Source organism: Leucopleurus acutus (genome assembly GCF_964270905.1).
Source record: "Leucopleurus acutus genome assembly, chromosome: 14".
Classification (NCBI taxonomy): domain Eukaryota; kingdom Metazoa; phylum Chordata; class Mammalia; order Artiodactyla; family Delphinidae; genus Leucopleurus; species Leucopleurus acutus.
The window spans coordinates 61,995,913-62,018,318 of record NC_139156.1 but is presented as its reverse complement, the minus strand read 5'-3'; the positions used below and the strand labels follow the sequence as shown (position 1 = coordinate 62,018,318).

The 22,406-nt window shown below is 53.4% G+C and overlaps 1 protein-coding gene across 1 annotated transcript in view; it reads right to left on the bottom strand.

Moving 5' to 3' along the window:
- Window positions 1-3,192: 3,192 nt before the first annotated feature.
- The window catches only part of LRRC20 (leucine rich repeat containing 20), a 64,454-nt gene continuing 45,240 nt past the window's right edge, over window positions 3,193-22,406 (bottom strand). Inside the window, exons 4-5 of the mRNA XM_082854192.1 lie at window positions 20,758-20,925; window positions 3,193-3,425 (exon numbers count right to left, since the gene is read on the bottom strand). Coding sequence (XP_082710318.1) covers window positions 3,271-3,425; window positions 20,758-20,925 — 323 coding nt within the window. The 3' untranslated portion in view covers window positions 3,193-3,270. The remainder of the gene's footprint in view (window positions 3,426-20,757; window positions 20,926-22,406) is intronic.

The following is a 22,406-nucleotide window of genomic DNA, read 5'->3' as shown; positions in this document are numbered from 1 at the left end:
GGGGATGGGTAGCAGCCTGAGTCCAGGCTAGTCCACTGAAGACAGCTATAGCAGAGCCCCCAGAATCAGAGAGACAGTGACCAGGTGAGTTCTGGAAAGGCGCTCAGGGATCTCCTAGTACAGCCCCTTCCCTTTACAGACAGCAATCGGGGTCCAGAGAGGGGAAAAGGATTTGTCCAACTCACAGAGCTCACTGTGGCTTTTCGATGGATTAAATGAGTTAATATCTGTAACGTGCTTGGACACTGCCTGGTATGCACTAAGCTCTATATGTGTTTGTTAAATAAAAATGACGGCAAGTCTAGCCTAAAACTCAAGGCAAACTCAGGCTGACCTCCCAGATTCAGAAAACAAAAACTGACTTAAACCTTGAACCCAGAAGCAGTTTCTAACTTGCATCAGAACACGTGGAGGGCTTGTTAAAGCCGAGTGCTGGGCCCCACCTCCAGAGCATCTGATTCTGTAGATATGGGGGTGGGGGGGAGCTATCTAACCCGCTCCCTGGACGCTGCTGCTGGTCCAGAGACGCCTCCTTCAGAACTTTGGACCCTGAGAAATCAATCGCTAAGGGTAGAATTTCTGGCATCAGTCCAGGAGAAGTGGGGGCACAGCAGGTCCCTTCGTGCTTCCGCAGGTACGGGGTCTCCCCTAGCTGATATTTAGCGCTCTGCAGCAGCACAGCGTCAACTCTGCCTGGCCGTGCCTCCGCCCACTGTGAATGTTCCAAGCCTCACCCCAGCCGAGCTGCTTTACCTCACGCTTCCAGCAAGAGGGGCAGCCCCTCCTCTTCGCTGATGGTGGGATCAACACTCTGGCCACGAGAGATGTGTGCTGTGAGAATAAATCAAACACCAAGAGGCAGATGAAACCAACGTGTTCTTTATTGCAGACTGAAACTAAGGGCTCACTCACACAGTGGGCTTTGATTTGGGGCCGTCTCTGACGCCCAAGCTTTCCCAGCAGGCAAGGGCAAACTCTCCAAACAGAGTAGAAAACAGCTTCCAGAAGCATCCCCTTCAGAGGGCTTGAGGTGAGGACCTGGGGAAGCAGCAGCTTAGCATGCAGAGGTTACCCAGAAAGGCAGGGTTCCAGAGGGCTGGGCAAACCCAGCCCTCCTCTCCTGGTGGCTTTGGGTCAGTCCCTTCACTGGGAGTGCCACACAGACTCTGGAAAGATCTAAGAGGCCCAAGGTCTCTGGGGACTGCTTTAGGGAGGGGGATGAGCACAGACTCGGACCCCTGACAGGGCAGGGGGAGAGCTGAGAACCTTCACCCTCCACTCTGAGGACATCCCGAGGGTCACCCCAGGCCTCTGCTTTTCAAACAGTAAAGTGCTCACAGGAATCACCTGGGGATCTTTTGAAATGCAGGTTCTGATTCCGGAGGTCTGGAGTGAGGCCTGGGATTCTGCGTTTCTAACGAGCTCCCGTGGACGCCAATGCTGCTGGCCCACGGACCATACTTGAGTTGCAAAGCTCTAGCCATACAACACCTTTGTGCATGTCGGAAAAGTACGCCCCTTCTCTGACAAGACACAGGCTGGGGGGTAGGGGGGACCAGGACAGCCTAGGCTGGACTGCAGACTCACTTGTCCCCAGCGTCCATGGCTGAACTCAGAAGCCCTAGAAGATCCCGTTTCAGCCTCCTCACCCTGAAAACCCTTTTCTCCAGAGCTTCACCGACCAGGCCTTGGGAGATGAGCAGAGTGAACATGAACACCGAGGGCTCAGCAACGGGCCAACAATGGCCCAACCTGTCAGCCTCTCGCCAGGAGACAGAAGGCCTGAGCAGGGGCAGGGCTCGGAGCTGGAGAGGGGGAATGGAACAGGGAGCATTCTGATCAAGGGTTAGTGCTCTGAGCGGTGGTCTGAGCTCTGAACAGCCTAACCTTGGGAGTGGAAGACTGGCCCCTGGTCCACAGATGTAGGATCCGGGTAGCCTGGCTTGCTCTGAGTCCTGGGGCCTCAGGTGTCTCCCACAGACCAGGCAAGGTGGGCTCTGAGTCTGCTTGCTCCACAGATGAGAAGCTGGGAGGTAGATACCTGGGGATCAAGGGGTCAGAGGTGCTCCAAACCACAGGTGTTGTCAGGAAGCAAGAGCCTCAGGCTCTCTCCTGGTAGAGGGACCAGTTGCCCGTTTGCCGGGTGTCATCCCAGTGTTAGCACTGAAAGTCCCACGTCCCAGGAAAGCCCTAAGTCCCGGGCAAACAGAGATGGTTGGTCACGCAATTACCTGGCCACACTCTAGACTCCAGGTTGAGGGCCTAGAGATGACTAGGTCATCAGGGCTCTGGGTGGTGGCCTGGGAGCTGGCTGGCCACGAATCCAATGGTCCATAGTGCCTTCTGCCCCTGTGTGGACCAGTGACAAGGCAGCCAGACTCCTGCCAGAGGGAGACTGTTGAGGGTGGCGCAGGTGCAAATGGCTTTGCTTCTCTCTGGGCCACGTCTCCTGCAGCAGAAGGGCTGATGCCAGGCACCCTCGCTCATGCCCAGGGGAGGGATGGGGCACTCCTGACTGCCTACCCCACTGATTTCTTAGTCACGAGGAAGGACAGAGCCTACTTGATTTGCTCTCCACTTGCCGGTCTGCTGGTTCTTGGGCTCCTATACAAACGTTCTCAACCCTGCTACAGTGTCGGGCCACACTGTCTCCACAGCTTTCCCATGACTCCTGGTTCAGGTTCCTGCCAATCCAGGGACCCACAGGGCTGAGGACGGGGCACTGTGGAAGGCCTCAGCCTGGTCGGTTCTCAGGAATCAATAAATAGATGGAGATTGTCTTCTGTCCCTCTTATGGCAGCCACTGGCTTTCAGCACTAGAAACAAGGCCTCGAACCCACAAGGGCCTGGAAAATGCTCAGCGATGCTCATCCGTGGGCCCAGAAGGTACCAATGCTTTGAAGGTAACTTGGAGGCATGTGTTCCCCCAAAAGCCTTTAGGGAGCCCAAAGGAGGCAAAAGGCCCTGCCATTGCCCCTTTCCTCAAATTGTAAGGCTCAGAGGATCTGCCCAGGTTTGCACGGAAGCTGTGAGTGCCCAGAGTCTGGGCCCCAGCCCCCTCCTCGCCTCCTCCCTCCGGGCATTCCAGGGCCCACTACTGCTCTACGCTATCTATCCTGGAACGCCACACCCCTCCCGCCACACGCTATTCAGCCCGCCCGCCCCCAGCCCCCCAAACTTGGCCTCCCATGGGCTCGTGGGACTCCCTCCCCTCAGGGCGCCAGGCCAGGTGGCCTCTGTCCCTTGCTGGGCGGGCTTGAGGAGGGAGGCCTAGGGGGGGGAGGCCCGCGCGTCCTCCGGAGACATGAGCATGTCGAACTTGATGAGCGGCGGGGCGATGACGCGCACCTCGGCATTCAGCGGGTTGAAGCGCAGGTTGATGCTGCGCAAGGCGGGCATGGCGGCCAGCTTCTCCACGGGCACGTCTGTCAGGGAGAGAGGGACAGATTAGGGGGCTGGAGCCAAGCGGGCAGAGAAGAAGGAGGATGCATCGCCCGATGCACATGGGCTCAGTGCCCAGCACCCGGCCCTGTGTGAGGGGCCATTGGGGCCCACAAGGGCATTACAACCACATGCAGAAAAGCATCCTAAAAAATAGTTACTGTGCTGCGCAACAAGAGAAGCCACCGCAGTGAGAAGCCCGCGCACTGCAAAGAAGAGTAGCCCCCGCTCACCGCAACTAGAGAAAGCCTGCACGCAGCAAGGACGACCCAACGCAGCCAAAAAAAAAAAAAAAGTTAAACACAGATTACCACGTATCCCAGCCATGCCACTCTTGAGTGGAACTCGCGGAACGGCAAACAGGTATTCAAATACGTGCACACGTGTTTACAGCAGCACTATTCACAATAGCCAATGTCCACCAACGAGTGGATAAACAAAAAGTGGTATAGCCAAACAATGGAATATTAATCAGCCTGACACATGCTACAACATAGATGAACCTAGAAAACGTTATGCTGAATGAAAGAAGTCGGACACAAAAGGTCACAGAGTATATGATTCTATTCATATGAAGTGTCCAGAATAGGCAAAGCCGTAGGGACAGAAAGTAGATTAGTGGCTGCCAGAGGCTGGGGTGAGGGGATTGGAGAGTGACTGCCTAATGCGTGCAGGGTCTCCTTTGGGGTGATGAAAGTATTTTGGAACTAGAGCTGACAGGTGCAGAACACTGTGAATGCACTAGATGCCACTGAATTGTACACTTTTAAATGGTTAGTTTTGTCTCAATTAAAAAAAAAAAAAAAAGGACCAGAACAAGGCAGCAGCTATACTAATACTTGAAAACATTTACGGTTCCTCACACCTAATCTTTAGGATCACTCAGTCTCTGGTTCAAGTCCCAGGTCAGCCACATAACAACTGTGTACCTAAAGTAAATTATTAAACTTCACATCATATATGTGAAAAAGACGAAAACTCTAATTTGAAAAGATACATGCACCGTAATGTTCATAGCAGCACTATTTACAATAGCCAAGACATGGAAGCAACCTAAGTGTCCATCAACAGATGAATGGATAAAGAAGATGTGGTACATATATACAACGGAATATTACTCAGCCATAAAAAAGAATGAAATAATGCCATTTGCAGCAATATGGATGGACCTAGAGATTATCATACTGAGTGAAGTCAGACAGAGAAAGACAAATACCATGATACCAATTCTAAGTGGAATCTAAAATATGATACAAATGAACTTATTTACAAAACAGAAACAGGCTCACAGACATAGAAAACAAACTCATGGTTACCAAAGGGGAAAGGTGGGGTCGGGGAGGGACAAATTAGGAGTATGGGATTAAGAGATACACACCACTATATATAAAATGGATAACAAGGATTTACTGTAAAGCACAGGGAACTATATTCAACCTATATGGGAAAGAATGTAATAACCTATATGGCAAAGAATCTGAAAAAAATATATAGGTATAGCTGAATCACTTTGCTATATACCTACAACTAACACAATATTGTAAATCAATTATCCTTCAATTAAAAAAATAATAAAATAAACTTCCTATCAGGGTAATAATAGTATATAGCTCACAGAGTTGTTCAAGGATGAATGAGAGAATATCTGTACGGTGATTCCTTGGAGATGTTGCGGGTTTGGTTCCAGACCACAGCAATAAAGTGAATATCGCAACAAAGCGAGTCACATGAATTTTTTTTGGTTTCCCAGTGCATGTAAAAGTTATGTTACCCTACACTGTAGTCTATTAAGTATGCAATAGCATTACGTTTAAAAAAACAATGTACATACCTTAATTTTAAAATACTTTATTGCTAAAAAAAATGTTCACCATCATGTGAGCCTTCAGCAAGTCACAGTCTTTTTGCAATAGTAACATCAAAGATCACTGATCACAGATCACGGGAGTTTGCCCTCCCTTAGCACCTTGGGGTGAGTGGCTCTGAGCTCCCTGGGGGCTGGCTCTGTTCGTTAGACCACGGGTCCAGTGCTGGAGGCAGGGGCAACTCTTAACCTCCTGAGAGCAGAGTCTATCTTTGTCCTTGAATCCCCAGGGCCAAACACTATACCTGGCACATAGACATGGTGGGTACAAAAACACGTTCTGGGCAGCCGGCAGGGAGTTACTAGGGTGGGTCGTGGTCGGGAGCTGGCTCCCAAGCGAGACTGGCTATAGTGCGGCGAGTGGGGCTCTTGTTTGATAGGCAGGAACCTGCATGATGGATGAGAGGACAGGAGTCGTGAAGGAGGCGATGGGGAGGGACCCAGAGCCCAAGGCAAACGTGGAGGCTCAGGTAGGGAAAGAAGCAGAGATAAGGCGTTTCTAGAATGCAAGGTTATGACCAGATGCTACTCCTGGGAGGGGAGGAAAAGCAAGATCAACTGCTCTCAGTTCCTGCTCACCTTCTGCTTCCTCTGGAGCTCATCCGCATGCTAATGTCACATCACACAGCTGCCAGCAGCCGGCTCCTCTATGCCCCTTACTGGGTGGGGCGGCTGCTGGAGTGGGGGCTGAAGGAAGGGGTTGCCTGTGGCATTTCTTGTCTTTATTCATGGAAAGCGGGCCCCCAATTTCCCTACCAGTTAATGGCTGGGAAGAGAAGGGCTAATGACTTGGAAGCTTCCCCTTCTCCACGTTAGCACATTAGCTTTGTAATGGCCAACAGCACAGCCAGCAGCTGGGCAGGCGGGACAGACACACCATCCCCTCTGCCCCTGATCGCCCAGATAAGAAAATCCTCTTGCCTTGGGCTCTTAAGAAGTCAGGTCATTTCACAGGGTATTATACCCCATGTGGCACAGGAGGAAATCAAAGCCCAGGGAGGTTAACACCTTGTTAAAATGGGCCCAAGGGACCTGGGAGTCCAGTGGTTAAGACTCCACACTTCCGATGCAGGGGATGCAGGTCCCATCCCTGGTCGGGGAACTAAGATCCCACATCCGCGGGGTACAGCCAATTAAAAAAAAAAAAGGGCCCAAGAAGGGAGGCTGCTTCTAGGAACTGATATTTGAGGCCCTGTGCTAGGTGGTTCTTCATAATGACCCATCTGGCAGATAAGGAAACTGGGCCTCGGCTTCTCCATGCTGACAATGATCCTCTAACTCTGCTCCAGCTCCCCTGGATTTTTCAACTAGGCCTGACTTTTGTGCTTCAGTGTTCATCTCTCATTGTCCAATTTTAGCAAGAGTTCTGCTAAGTTGGTTTAGTCAGAATCCTCCACCCTCGATACCTAATCAGGTTCCTCACCGTCCACTATCCCCTAGGTGACGTCAGATCACCCTGGCCTGCCTTCAAGCAAGAACTAGGGGTTGCTAAGGACTTTCTCTCTCTGGACTCCGTGACTCCTCCACCCCTCAGCCAGGGAGGCCTGAGGGCCGCAGAGTGGCCAGTGCTCCTGAGATGGGGAGGAGGGTCTCCCTGTGATGCCCCTGCCGAGGTTTGCTGGGCGTGGCACGAAGACCAGCTGCAGCCCAGGCTTGGAGCAAATCCCCGTGACTCCAGGCCTAGAGACAGCAGCGCTGCCTGAGTCCTCAGCCTGTCTTTTCCAAGTACCACTCACTGAGCTGGCCTCTTCACAGTCTTCAGCGTTCCCCAAACCACTCTGCCCAAGGACAGTGATGGCGGGGATTAAGTGTATCTCTTTCCCCTGATTTAACCGCTAAAGGTGCTTGAGCAGCTTAGAGGAAGGAGCAATGGGGCCACCAGAATGTGTCAAAGCTGGCAGAATCAACAAACTGGAGCAGCCAGGCTAGCAAGCAACAAGCCCAAGTGCCCAATTGCGAGTTTCTGGATAAAGCTTAAAAGAACATTTACGCTCAGAGCATCCTGACAAGAGCGGGAGATGGCTGGAGGGTAGAGAGGAGGATATGAAATGATCTGCGTTTTGTGGGTGGGGAACCGGAAGCTTGAAGAGGCTACATAAGCTTCCTAGGGCTACAAGCCACATTGGCGTCATGGTGGTAATGGAAGCCAGGTCCCTGGACTTTGGCACACCTGGAGAGGAAGAGGACCCCAGCTCTGCCCTCTCCCCTGGGCCACGCCTTCCTCCCCATTCGCCCATGTCCTGTGGATCCTCATATTCCAGCTCAAAGGCCCCCTCCTCTGTCACTCCCTCTGGTGCGCATCCAAAGTCCCATAACCCTTTATACAAGACTCACATCACGCATCACACTCTGGGACTATGTTCACCCTATAAGTGCAGTACCTGGCACAGTGCTCACAGGTGCTCAATAGCTATTTGTTGGATGAATGAGTGAACGAACAAATGAATGCACATTTTACCTCCTGAACTAGATCGTAAGTTCCTTCAGGCTCAGGACCACCCTGGGCTGGGCACACAGTGGACCCACCACCAACACCACTTGATTAAGCAACTCTGACCTCAGTACATTCAAGAGTTGGGGCCCTTCCCCTGACCTGACCCATTCTGGGCACTTTTGCCAGTCAGGGCCAGGCCTCTGTGGGCCAAGGCTGTGATAGGTTACTGGCCCTTTAGTGCAATAATCCAATTTAGAAAATGAGAAAATATTGATGAGCAGAAATAAAATCACCCATGTCTCACCACGCAGAACCAATCACTGTTAATGTGAGGTACATGGCCTTACCAACTTTTAAACATGCGTGTGTGTGTGTGTGCACGCGTGTGTGTGTGTGCGTGTGTGTGTGTGTGCATACACAACTATGTTTCAAAAATGGCCTCCTAGGACTTCCCTGGTGGCGCAGTGGTTGAGAGTCCGCCTGCCGATGCTGGGGACACGGGTTCGTGCCCCGGTCCGGGAAGATCCCACATGCCGCGGAGCGGCTGGGCCCGTGAGCCATGGTCGCTGAGCCTGCGCATCCGGAGCCTGTGCTCCGCAACGGGAGAGGCCACAACAGTGAGAGGCCCGCGTACTGCAAAAAAAAAAAAAAAAATGGCCTCCTAGATACTATGCCATAACATGCTTTTCTTGATGACACACTGTGAACATCTTTTCAGGTTACAAGTCTGTGACATTATTACGGCCACGTCGTGGTCCATGGAATGGAGGGATCACACTTTGGCTCATGTTTCTACTGTTAGACACTCAGTTTTTTTCCAGCTTTCGCCATTACAGACAATGAGAGACGGATCCAACCCTCTTCCCACCGCAGACAGCCCTCCCAGACTCCTGCCTATGTCTGTGGAAGCTTAAAATAATCAATAAAAGCAGAATCAGAGTGGGCAGTCTTTAGAGAAAATTACTTCTCCAAGGTCAGCTTGACCTCCCTTCACTAATCATTGGCACTATTGACTGGCAAACTTGTTTCATGCCACTGGGACCAGCTAGAGGCAAGATGATAAAAATGACCGTTTCAGAGCACGATTCATCATGTGTGTGGTACCCATGGTCTGAAAGGAGGCTGAGAGGAAGAGGGCTCTGGGCCCAGGGAAGTGGTAAGGGGTACTGAGTGAGCTTCCCAGCACAGAGGTAACCCAGCAGAGACCAGTGACTTCTGATTCCCGCTTTGGGTGGAGCTGAGTCCCACGGCATCTAAGGTCCCATCTGGAACTGGGATGAGAGGCTCCCCAACCTGGTGGCCTAGGGCACAGTTCCCTGGCTTCCTTGGCAGCTTAGAAACAGATCATGGAGCCCTGTTGGCCGCCCAGGCTGGAGCCGCACTGGACAGTTGACACATGGCTGGCTGCCTCACTTCTGATCCAGGTGATCTCCTTCCAGCCAGAATGCCTGATTTTTCAGGATTTTTCAGCTTCTCTGCCTCCAGTCCCCAAAGGATCCCAGTCAGTGAGCGTGGAGCCTGAGGCCTCCTTACAATGGGACCTGGGGCGCTGGGTAAAGATGCAGAGGCAGCGCCCCAGCCCTAGTGCCTCAGGCCTGTGGGCAGCACGTGGGAGGCTGCCTTAGCCTCCCCAGGGGGCTGTGGGCACATTCGTGCTGGAGAATTCAGGCTGGCCTGGCATCAGCCTTGACACAGCTTTTGGTGCCTGGTGCCTCAACAACAAAGATCAAGGATGCTGAGCTGAGCTGAGCTTCACGCCCCACTCGAAATGCCACAAGACACAAGCAGGCAAACTGTGGTAACCTAGCGGGACAGAGAATTGTGCCTGTAACAAGGAGGCTCCCGGGCCACACTCACGGCTGGGTCTGTCCCTTCACAAGCCCGGGAAGGGCAGTGATCGAACTCCCCCACTGCACAGAGCCCTGGCCCGAGCCCTGGCTGTCGGGGGTGGGGGGTGGGGGGGTGTGTGCAGGAAGAAAGCAGCAGCAGCCCTTGCGCTCAGGAGGCACAGAGAACACTGCACGCCCTTGACAGCCCTGCAGGCTGAGTCCCTCAAGGAAGTCTGTTTGGCTTGGGGAGTTCTAAGTCCTCTGATGAAAGAGAGGCCAGCTGCGGGAGGGGATGGTGCAGAGACCCAGGCCCTGACCTCGGATCTGCCATTTGGAGCTGTGCAACCTCAGGCAGGCCCCTAACCTCTCTGAACCTCAACCTCCCATCTTTAAACAGTCCTCGGCTTCATGGGGCCACAGGGGCTGGCAGAAGGGACCACGCGGCGCTCCCCAAGGAGGTGTAGAGAGTGTGGCGGGCAACCAGCAAGAGGATGGGGAGCACAGAGTGTTTTACGGAATACGTTAATGAACCTTAAGTGCAGGCTGTGGGGAAAGAAAAACAAAGGGGGAGAAAAGCCCCCACTGTGATTTCCTCCTCCTCCGCACCTCAGACTGTCCAGCAAGGTGGGCCCACAGGCTCCCAGTGCGGCCACCTGCCAGCACTGCCCCCTCCTGCACACTGCCCCGCCTGGATCCCACGTGCAGTCAAAGCCGGGTCAGAACACGGTCCCCTTACTGGCTGCTCTGGAGACAGCTAAGTAAGTAACTCGGACTGCCTGGCCCAAGCCTGGGGATTTGCCTTCCCCGTCAGATTTCCCATTTTGCTCCCCTGTGCCCACCGCCCCCCTCCCCTGAAGTCCCCCCACCCCTCTGCTCTGCTTCTCCAACTGCTTCACTTAGATACCCCGGGAGGGGCTCGGGAAAGAATGGCAGTTTTGCCATGGCCTCCCATTAAGTGTCTGCCGGTCCCTCCGTCACAGCTGGAGGTATGTGTGTCTATAACACTCACACGGAAGACTAGAGCCGCCTCATCTGCTGCACAGCAAGAGTCTGGAAGTGAGGGGTGAAGACGCGTGGGATGGAAAAGTAATCGCCTCCCCTCCAGGCTCTTCTCCTGGGTGCGGTGGACACGTGAATAGCTCCTTTGTAAATCTTCTCCGCGCTTGGAACCTCAGGTCGCTGCCACCAACTTTACAGCTCTTTCCACTCAGGCTTAAGATCATTGTCAGAGAAATTAGACCTCCGTTATAATTGGAAAAATAAGAAGAAGAGCTCCTAAGATAAGCACCAGATGGGAGTGAATTAGGTAGGGCCTCACCAGGGAAACCAGCTTCTGAGAAGCAAAATGAGTGGAAGGTGGTGGTGGAGGGGAAGTGGGCGAAGTGGCCAGGACAAGCAGCAAGGAAGTGGTGTGCTGGCTAACGTTTAACAATCCACTTCCTGAGGGAAACAGCCCTGATGCGGGGCATTTGCCGATTTTGCGCGGTGTAAACATTCCTCCCATGGCCAATTTCAAGCTACCAAGGTGAGGTCACTGAACTTGAGCAAGCACCTCCAGTAATGGTGAGTCAAGTCGCCCGCCCAGGCAGGACCACAGGTTCCTGAGCACAAGGTGTCAGAGCTCAGGCCAACTCCTGTCCACCTACACTAGGATTCTTCGGAATAAACTTGAACTTTGGGAACCGGCCCGCTGTTTGGCTGTCTGCATGTTCTAAGCTGCCTCTGGCTCATTGATAAAGTTCCTTCTGAAAATGCCAGGTGAGCGGGCTGTGCTACAGGGAAATCACAAGTGGGGGTTTGTGGGCACTGCGGCAGCAGAGCCACCGTGCCCAGGGTCCAGGGGACAGTAGGCTCCGTGGGAACGAGGAACCCTGAGCAAAGAGGCAAGTCCACAGAGCTCACCTCTGCCGCCCTCCCAGCCGGCCGTCAGCTCTCACGGCTGGGCTGACTGCTCTTCTCATCCTGACGTAGCTACACACATACACACACGCAACAGACACCGAGAGAAGGAAGAAAGAGGCTACAGCTTCTTCAGGGATGGAATGTGCTTGTTGATGGAAGGTTCTGGTTTAGCTCCATGGTTCTATCTTGCCTGCACATTGGAATCATCTGGGGAGCTTTAAAAAATCATCAAGCCCCAAACCCACCATCAGAGATTCTGACTTAATTGGCATGGTGGGGGTGGGGGGGTAGTGCCTGGACACAGGTGTTTTTAGAATCTCCCAATGATTTGAATGCACAGCTAGTTTGAGTACCACTGGTCCTCCCAGGGAGGCTTAATGAGAGAATCCGGTGAAAACACTCATATAGCACTTCCACCCCAGGATGCTGCCCACCTGCTTCACTGTGTGGGGCAGAGCTGTCAAGAGCTAGGCTGATTGCCTGCGTTCGTGGCATAGGGAATCCTGCCTCATCACCTTACACTGTTCTCTCCACCCCAAGGAAGTTTCCCTCCAGCCAAAGTTACGTGCTCTAGCCATAACTTTCCTGTGGCTTTCAATCTCCCTCCAGCTATATGCAAAAATCATCTCTCCTTATGCAAAGCACTGTCCTCAATAGCTGGGGTTCTGCAGCAAGACTGCCTGGGTTGGAAACCCTGGTTTTGTCCAGGCAGCATGACCGTGGCCAAGTTACTTAACTTCCCTGAGCCTCAGTTTCCTCACCTGGGGAGAATAATAGTGCCTGCCTCATAAGGTGGTCGTGAGCGTTAAATAAGAGCACACTTGCAAATGGTTAGAGAAGATCCAGATATGAAATAAATGGCCACTAAGTATCAGCTAGTGTAACTGACCATGACATGAGCCCCGTGAGAACAGAGAGCGGGCTTTGTCCGCCTCCATCTCCAGCACAGCGCCTAGTGCACGGCAAGCTGCTCAATCAAAAAACGACAACTGGCGAATGAACGTTTCCCAAATGCCTAAGTCCGTGTTCGTGACCCTGTGAGCCTCTTACTCCCTGAATAAGGCCCTTGCAAGGCTGAGCTTTGAGAGTCAGAGCGTCTGGGCTGCTCTCCAGCACTTTGGACAGAGAGAGAGACAGACGGTCCCTTAGACTGGCTTGTCTGAGGGAGCAAGAAAGTACTTTGTTTTAAGCAGATGTCAAAGAACTTTTCTTGCTGTTCACCTGTGTGCTCCCAGCAGAGTGCTCCCAGCACCCTGGAGAACTGGAGGTTCTGTGGGTAATCAAAGTTTTACCACTCAGTGGCTGGCACAGAGAATGCCATCTGGACAGAGACCAAGTGTGTGAAATGTCTTCTGCCCAGAGACCCGGCTTGCTACTTCCCTTCAGGCAGACACATGTGGGCAGGAGCTGCAACAGGAGCTTCCCTCCCCTCCATGTCTGGGGACCATGTCTAACTTGCACTAATTGCTGTTGAAGACTGTTTGCTTACTCCTAACCTCCCCCTCAAGCGGCTCCACAGCCAGCAAGCGCTCCTACACTGTGTCTAGTGATGGCGCCACGATCGATGCCTGTACTGGCTGCTCACTGCCCGTGGGTACAGGGCAGCACTCTGCTGGTGCTGGACAAGGGCATTCTGGGCAGACGGCATGAGTCCGCTGTGCCAAGCAGGCAGCTGCCACCTTGAAGGGTGAATCATCTTCCCCTGGGCACTGTGGCACTCAGCGCTTGGAGGGCAGGGCAAGGCTCAGACTGTCGCCAGCTGGCTGTGCTCGGGACGGGGGGTGGGGGGGTAATTCAAACCCAATATCCAGGGATCCATCCATTCCCCCCAGATGGGCTTGGAGCCCAAGATCCAGGGGCAGGAGGAATGTGTCAGGGGTTTGACATTGTCTTCCCAGACCTTCTCTGCTTTGACCTGTCTTAGGGGCTAACAGCCTTCTCTGGCAGGCAGGGAGCTACAGGAAGTGTGCTTGCCAATCAGCCCCTTGTAAATACCAGCTAAAAGGCCGCTCACAGGGAGAGCTCCTTTCTCTGCAACCGCAGGGCTCCTGCCAGGGCTGAGCGAGGCCAGCATAAGAAAACTCTGCCCTTGTGACCTGGCCAATAGCTTACTGGTGCTACCAGACGTGTGGCACCCGACCTGCTACCCCAGGCGCCATCCACACCCTCCTCTCCCATCACATGAAGACCTGGCAGGCTCCGGAACACCAAAGACATGTGGGCCCAGGCACGCCAAAGACCTGGGTTCAAATCCTGCCTCCACCAGGCCCCTGTGCAGTCTGCTTAATCTCTCTGAGCCTCTCTCTTAGCCGTCAAGTGGAGGTAACGCCCCCTATCCAGAAGAGAGGCCTGAGCAGATTAAATGAGACGATTACAGAGGAGCAGGGTCAAGCAGCCATAGCTGTTAGGTTTTCAAGTCTGTGCGATTTTATCTTTTCAGATCAAACAGAGCTTTATTTCCACTTCTGCTTTTCTAGGGTTTCTTCTGTTTAAAAACTATTTTCTGGGCTCCAGTGAAAGAACTCTCCTTCTGTCCCCCCAGAGGCACAGAGTGGGTGTGATGCGGAACAACAGGACCAGGTCCCGCTCACTCCCGCTCCCCGGGAAGCCCTCCCCAGCCCAGCTTCCTCGTGTACCACTCACTCAGCACTTGGTACTCAGTGCTTGTGGCTCAGGCCCCCAGCCACAGGAGACTTCCAAGAGCAAGGAGAGCCTGCAGAACCTCTCACTAAGGGGCAGCTTGGTCGAGCCCCAAAGTGAAATAAAGCCACATCTCTCTGCCCCTGTGATGCTGATCAATTTAGTCTGTGAAACAGGGTGGAACAGTGATGTCAATGTCAGGAAAGGGCGGTCCTGAGGTCCTTGTGGGCATTTGTGCCCCACGCTAAGGGAGGATATCCTGGAGAATCTCTTCTATTGATGGAGACCAGAGTGAAGCTGCGGCTCCCTGGAGGGATCTGCCCCTCCCCCGCCTGCCCAGAGAAGGAAAAAGTTGCTGTGATACAGGGCCTGGGCTCCCAGTGATACACTGGGCTGTGGCAGGGGTGCAGGTGCCCCCTTGGGCCAGGTGTGCTCCCTCTAAGTCTCCACAGTGCCCCCAAACCATCCTTGTAGCCCAGGGGACAAGGGTCCTGTACTTTGTGGAAACCTTGGGTACCCTGAGAAATCTGTGAGGCTTAAGGAGCAGTTGTGCTTGGGAGGACGGTGCGGCCATTAGCACAGTCAGCTGCCCGGAGGTGGCACCTGGTGCTTTAGGAAAAGGCCCTGCGCTTCCCAGGCCCTGCTGTGCGTAGAAAGCACTTGCGGGTCTTGCTCAGGTACACATTCTGATTTTCAGGAGGTTGGAGGTGGAGCCTGCGGTTCTGAATTTCTAACTGGTTCCCAGGTGATGCCCACACTATTGCTGGTCTGTGGATGACACTTTGAGAAGCCAGAGCCTCGACAGGGGTTCTCAAACTTCAGCACGCATCCGCATCACCTGGGGGGGAACTTATTAAAACAAACTGCTAGGGAATCCCCTGGTGGCCCAGTGGTTAGGACTCGGTGCTTTCACTGCCGTGGCCTGGGTTCAGTCCCTGGTCCGGAACTGAGATCCCATAAGCCAAGTGGCACGGCGAAAAAAAAAAAAAAAAAGATGCACAAATTGCTGTCTGTCCCCACTCCCCCAGTTTCTGATTGAGGAGGTCTGGGGAGGAGCCTAAGAATATGTATTTCTAACAAGTTCTCAGATGATCCTGCTGGTCCTGGGCCCCCCCACTCTGAGAACTATTGGCCTTGACAGTAAGAAGTGAAACTGTGTGAACACAGAATTAAGTAAATGCAGCCCAAAGCATCCCTACGTGATACAGGTACAGATGTCCCCCGCTATCTGAAAGTAGAGCATTCCTATAAAAGCTTTCATAAGCAGAGATGGCATAAAGTGAAGAGGCAATTACCTTAAGACACATCTTATTAACGGACACACAGAATAAACTGAGATAAAGCACATGGCGGCTTGATGCTGAGATGCGGTTCTGGGGAAGGAGCTTGGCAGGGCCACTCTCTCTGCTCGGGGCACAAACTTCCTCTGTTAACACTCGCTGCAAAATAAATGCTGAATGCGATTTGCGCTTTTCCTATTTTTTCAAAAAAGTGTAAATCCTCTTCGGATTTCCTTGATTAGAGAAAACAGGTACCAGTGCAGGTCTTTCGTAAAAGTGAAGCGGTGTAAAGCAAACTTTGGAAAAGCAGGGGATATCTGTACTTTTCCTTTTAAAAGTGCTATTGCTTTATTTGTTAAATTCTTAACAAGCTTTTGTTTCCCTATGATCTCTCGTTCTTTCTGGAACAGTGGTTGCATGGGGTAAAAAACCCAGCAAATAGAGGGTGACGGAAAGTTAAATTCTAGCTTAACCCAAATAGTCTCCTGCTTAAGCAAAATGAAGTCTCCGAAACATCAGTACTTGGTCTCTCCTTCACTCCACATGTTCCAGGAACGTGCTGAATTGCTCTGTAGCATCGAGTAATTATAAGTTCTTAGGAGTGAACGCTGCTCCCACACCCACCTTCAAGGCCTGTGTGATGGTTGCTGGCGTAAAGAACTGAGTCCCTGGTTTTAACAGGATGGGTGACCCACCTTCTGCCCATGTCACCACTCACAGACCAAATGCTTCTACCTCCTCCAAAGCCTTTCCAGGGCTCTCTAGGGAGCCCCATCTCACAAGGACACGTGGACAGCCACCCTCTGCCTGGGAGCCTCCCCCTAGCACCTCAGCACCTCTGACCATGTCTTATCTTGTAGTTTACTCTCCGCTCCCACTCAGACTTTCCCTACAGCCTGTACGCAGCTTAAGGTCAGGACCTGCATCTCATTCATCTCTGTCGCCCCTATTTCTGCAGAGACTCTCTCTCCCCAAGCAGTCTTGTTTATACACACTCAGAAGCTTCCATATACCAGAGGCTCCTTCTGGTTTGGAAAATATAAGGACCATCCCACATCCCAGAAACTTGTAAGTCACTGTTGTCAGAATAAATACTCTAAGCTACAAACCCTTTTCTCCCTCTCGGAAGTGCCTGGCAGGCTTGTCCCCAAGGACCCGGGAAGCCTCCCATCTGGATGGGGGTACTTGCTATATGCGTGTGCCAGGGCCCAGCTTGGGGGCGTGGAGGAGAGGCCTGTGACCTGCACCACTTCCTTTTCATCTGAACCAGGCCCAGACCTACAGACTCAGGGGCTTAGGACAAAGGCAGAGAAAATGGTAAGACATGAGGCAGGACTTCTGGACTGAGAGCTTGGCCGTGCAGGGTGGCTGAGGTGGGATGGGGTGGAGATAAAGAGTCAGATGGCATTGAACCTGTCATCTACCTGGCTCCACACTTGGGTGAGAGGAGAGCTCATCCCCTTAGCCGAGGCATCACTGCCCATCCTCACGACACCCTCACCATCCAGTCACCCTGAGGATGCAGTGGTGGCGACCACGATGGACAGAGACGCGGGTGGAGATGAGAGGAGGGAAGAGTGTGGCGTAGTTGAGGGGTGAGAGCTGAAGGACAGGGAGCTGGCTGGCTGAGCACAGACCCCAAATCTCTGCGGGACAACTCATGGAAGCGGCTTTCAATATTTTTTCATCATGACTCACTGTAAGAAATTCATTTTAGGAATTCCCTGGCGGTCCAGTGGTTAGGACTCCGCGCTTTCACTGCCGAGGGTGTGGGTTTGATCCCTGATCAGGGAACTAAGATCCCACAAGCTGCGTGGCGAGGCCAAAAGAAAAAAGAAAAAAAAAATACATTTTACAGCATAACTCAGTACCTATATCTGTGCGGGTACATTGCAAAACTAAAATAAAAAGTCACAAAGCAGTATGTACCATGCTACAGGTGATGTACTCCAGCACATGCTGGTTTCACAACTTTTTAGTGGGTCACAGCTGGCAACTCGAAACAATCTGCCCTATTATGTGTCAGTCATTTCGGAGGGCCTTGGAGCCTTTGGAATTCCTGCTCTGTACTGTGCTCCCAACCAGCTGCGCGCCCGCTGTATGCGGACATCACACTCATGTTGGGTGGGGGTAGGGAGCAGGGTGGCTCCAGAGATGAGAGCACAGGGAGGCCACATCACACACACGGACTGGAGGACTGTCCGTACGAGGCGGCAGCAACGAGGCCGCCACATGCTAACCCAGATCCTCGACCTGAGGGCATTCAGCTACTGGTGAGCACCAAGGACGGGCACCCTCCCCACCCTGCCCACCGGCGGTTGGACCAGAAAACAGAGGGCAGTGTCCCTGCCTCTCTCCCAGCCTGCATACCCTGATGAGGTCCTGTGCCTTCTCCCATCCATGGACCGGAGCCCTCTCTCCTCTCCCTGCATCGTGGTCCAGAGAGTGGAGGAAGACTGGCCAGCGGCACTGTTGAGAAACAAGATGCTGCTGCCGCCCTCGGCAACTTCCAGGCCCTCCTGAGGCCTTGCTGGAGGCATCTTTTGAGGAGGTCCCTTCAGAGGCTCCTTCGGATGCACCCGGGGGCTTGCTTCAGAGCTGCTTGTTCTCTACTAACTGAACTAAAGCTTTAAGGCAACCCATGCATCTCCAATTTATTTCTTTAAAAACGAGTTTTTAAAAATTTTTCCAATCCTCTCTGAGGGCTCTAAAGGGGAAAAATAAGCCATTCTTAAGGCATCCTAAGCTCCAACTACAATTATCCCCATGAGCTCCTGCAGGAGATCGGCTACAGCTGGTGAAGAGTGCAAAGCTATTTCCATAATGTAGGACTTTTCAGCCCTCACCTTCTTCACTGTGATTACGGCTCTCTTCCCTCCAATTGGGCTGCGAAGGCTGTGGCCTGGCCTGCCGATGGTTTGGGAGTTAGAAAGCCATCCAAGCAGTTAGCTAGGATGGATTGGAGACAGGTAGAAAATAAAAGTGAGGACCCTCCTGCAAGGGAACCATAGCTGCCGCCGTGCGCCCCTCTTTCCACCTGGTTGGGGGAGGACACCCAGGCATCCCGCAGTGGAGCAGGCCCTGGAATCAGCCAAGCACCTCGAGGAGCCGCTGGACACTTGGGGAAAACTAGAAGGCAGGGGCAGTCCCCGACATCTCCATGTCCCCCAGACCTGGCCCAGACTGGGCAGCAGGGGGCTCTGTCACAGACCGAACTGACTGGGACACACAGCCCAGTGGCTGATGTCTCTTTTACCTGGCCAGGTGTGCAACAGACACTTGACCATGAAGGCCGGGGGAATGTCTTAGTGCCTCAGTCTCTACATCTATCAAATGGGATGATCACCCTGTTGCCTTGGGTCTGCACACGAGCGCTCTTGGTAAGCTGTAAGATGCTTCCATGTGTACACTTATTACTGTCACTCTGCAGAAAGTTAGAGATACGTGTACAAAAGAAGAAGTCAAAACCGCCGATCTTTGCTCTGGGAGCTGTTCGGCTAAGGAATGTTGTCAGCCTTGTGGGAGGGGAAAGATTAGGGAATCTGTGCCACCCTGCACTTCCCACTTTTTCTCGTACTGCAGCCAGCATAGACCACGCAGCCAGTTCTCCGGCTGGGGGCGCGGGGAAGCCACCTTCTGGGGTGGGGGGTTGGGGAGGGTGGGGAGAAACTCCATTTGGAAGCTGAGAAGAGCTGAAGCTCAGAGAGGGGACGTGAGTCTTTCAAAACTGCAGTTAGGAAGTGGGGAAGCCGATGGCCAATACTTGTCCTGACCTGCCTGCCTGCAGCTACCCACCCAGCTCTGGTCTTGGTATCAGCCTGAAGTAGCCCCTGCTTGGTTACTGCCCCATTTAGATAAGCAGCAGAAGGAGGTGGAGGCATCAGGGATGGCCTCCAAGAACAAGAGGTGGAGGAGGAAGGGCCCAGCAGGGAGAGCCTGGCTGAGAGTGAAGAGCTCAGGGCGAGACCCCGGGTGGTCAGGACAGCACAGGAGGAAGGACTGTGCAGTGAAAAGGCACTTCTGGGCATGCTCCTTCCGCTTAAAGACAGAACAAGGGCCCAAGTGACCAGGGGGGCCAACGCACGGGCCAGCCACTCAGTGATTCTGGTCTTGAGAGGCAAGACTGACCCAGAGCCCACCCCCAGGGCCTTCCCAGAGGCCAGGCAAGGGAACCCCACTCCAGGCACAGGGCTGAGTTTTAGAATCATGTATTCTTATCCTGGCGCCTCTGTGGTCTCACTGTGCCACCCGATGCCCTCTCATAACCTCTCTGAGCCTCAGTTTACTCATCTCTAAAAGGATGGACCCAGACGTTCAGAACTTAGCTGGTCCCACCTCCCACTCAGCCAGGGCCAGGGCCCTGCAGGCGGCATCCCTGATAGAAGGGACGCTCGCCGGCGCACAAGGCAGGCTGCTCTTCATCGAGCAGCTCCAAACCACCAGAGACCTCTTCCTTTTAATCAAATGGCAAAATGGCTGTGAAAGAGCTTACGAAAATAAAAGCATAACTGAAGGGGGTTATTATTAACCATCAACATTAGAGGCAACGTGAGAGAGGACGAAATGGGGCTGCAGGTGGGCTTCCAGAGCCCACCGAGCGGCCGCAGGAGGGGCCGAGGAGGAGCGCAAAAGGACCCTGTGAGTGCCAGGCTCTCTCTGGGGAGGTTAGACAGCAGCTGGGGAGGTGCTCAGGTCCTGATGAGACCAGCAGGTATGTAACTGCTACAAAAGGAAGAGAGGGACCCCTCCTCCACCTCAGAGGAACCCAGCTCGCTGGGATCTGCTGTCTGCAGGAGGCCCATCTCCAACCCAGACGGGAAGACCCTCTGGTTCCCTGGGGGGAGCGTATCTGTACTGGAGGCACAGAGGCACTGTTCTGAACACCTCTGCCTAGTGGCTCCTGCTTAATAATGGCAAAGAGCTCACTGTGACGCCAGCGAGGGAGAGCCTGGGACTCTGCCAGGAGTCAGTGCATAGAGGGTCCCAGCTGAAGGGTCGCAGAGGCACCTGAGGCCGGCAGAAGGAGACGCGAGAGGGAGCGCCTGTGGCCCAAGGTGGCCCAGCCACTTCAGGGCTCGCTGTGGGGAAAGCCAAGAGCTTCTACCTGCCAGGTGAAAGCAAGTGTCTGACCTGGCCCCTGGCAGGTGGCAGGGCCTCGTAATGGTTACCTTCCTAGGCTCAGTGCCCTGTACTCGGGAATCTCAGACCAGAAAGCCCAACCTTGTGCTCTTGTCTATGAAACTCTGAGTCCAGAGGCCCACGCCTTGTGCCCTGTGAGGCTCTGTGAACCTCACTCGGGAAAGGGAGCTCAGGGGAGGCTCTGCACGCAGAGGGAGGTGAGGGGCCTGGTGGGCTGGGTCCACTCACCCACGATCTCGTTCTCCTCCAGATTGATGGTCTCCAGCGCAGGCAGGGTGGTGAGCTGCTCAGGGAAGTCGTGGAACTGGTTCCGGGACAGGTCGATGGCCTTGAGGTGCTGTAGGGTGCTGACCTCGTTGGGGAGGCTGTGCAGGAAGTTCCCTTCCAGGTGGAGCTCTGCCAGGTGGGGAGGAAGAGTAAGGGGTGGGGGGGAAGGGGAGCAACCCAGAGACCACAGTGACTGCTGGCCTCCTGGGCCAGGAAGGCGGCAAGGAAGGAAGTCCCCCAAGGGGCGAACTCCATATTAATGCAAAAGGAGGGGTAACCCCTACCACTGCCACCCATCATTCCAGCTGGGCTCCCGGCTGTTGGCTTTGGAATGGAAGGCTCTGCCCAGCAGAGGTCTCTCAACCCTGCTCAGGGTGGCACATCTGGGGTCATTCCTAAGGCTGGTTTAGGGACCATCACATCCTTGAACTGAGGCATCCAGAATGACCAGAGAGGCTTTCCTTACTGCAGCTCAATCAGGCTTGCCCCTCGATTTTGTTCCGCCCAGACACATCCGTAGGACAGAAGCCGTCCCTCTGACCTGGACCACTCTGGCAGCCTCCTCCCTGGTTTCCTGCCTCCAGTCCCTCTCCAATCAACGCTGCACAGTGGGACCTTTTTAACCTCATGAGTGCAGCCCTGAGCTCTCAAACCTTCAGTGGCTCCCCAAGGGCCTCCTCCTTAGGCAATCAAGGCCCTTTGTGACCAGGCCCCTGCAGCTCTCTGCTCCTGCAGGTCCAGTACTCACACCTGGGTCTGTGCCCTGGCTGCCCTGGAACGTCCTCTGGGATGATCTCGAGCAAAGAGACACATCACAGGAGAAGTCATACAACATCATCTTGCTGGACTCCTGCACGGTTCTGCATCCCATAAAGAAGTAGTAACGAGAGCTCTCTTTTTCTTTTTGGGGGGTGCCTACGCTGAGTCCCACACACTGCCAGGAGCTGATGCTAAGTGTCTCATCTGATCCTCAGAACAGCTCTGCAAGATTTATCTTATTCTGCTCCATTTGACAGAACCAGAAATGGTGGCTCAGAGAGGTTAAGCAATTTGCCCAAGATCACACCACCAGGTGGCAGGGAAGCCAGGATTGAGATGACCTGGATGACTCGATGCTGGTCACAAAACATGGGACAAAGGGGCTGGTGACAGAGGCAACAGGAGAGGCAGGTGTGAATATTTAACGAGGGATGCAATGTCCCAGGCAATGCATTAGTCGTTCATGAAATCTCATATAATCCTCCCAAAAAATTTCTCTCCCAATTTACGGATGAGAGCACTGAGGCTCACAGAGGTCAAGTAACCTGCCCCAGGGCACATGCACCTAGCAGTTCCCCTGAGATTCACAGATAAGGGAGGGAAGTGGGGAATGGAATGACAGTCCCATTTCCTCAGGGAAGTGGGGTTGGGGAGGGGTCCATCCAGACACCAACATCAGGGCAGGTCTGGGTGGAACCTTCAGGAAGCAGAATCTCTGGGGGAGGCTGAAAACACTTCTGTGTGAAGCCCAGTCTGCACATCCTGCTGGGAAGATGTGCCTGGAATCAGCCAGGGGGCATCTCCACAGTTGGGAAACTGAAAAACTTTTCATCTAACTGCTATCATTTTTT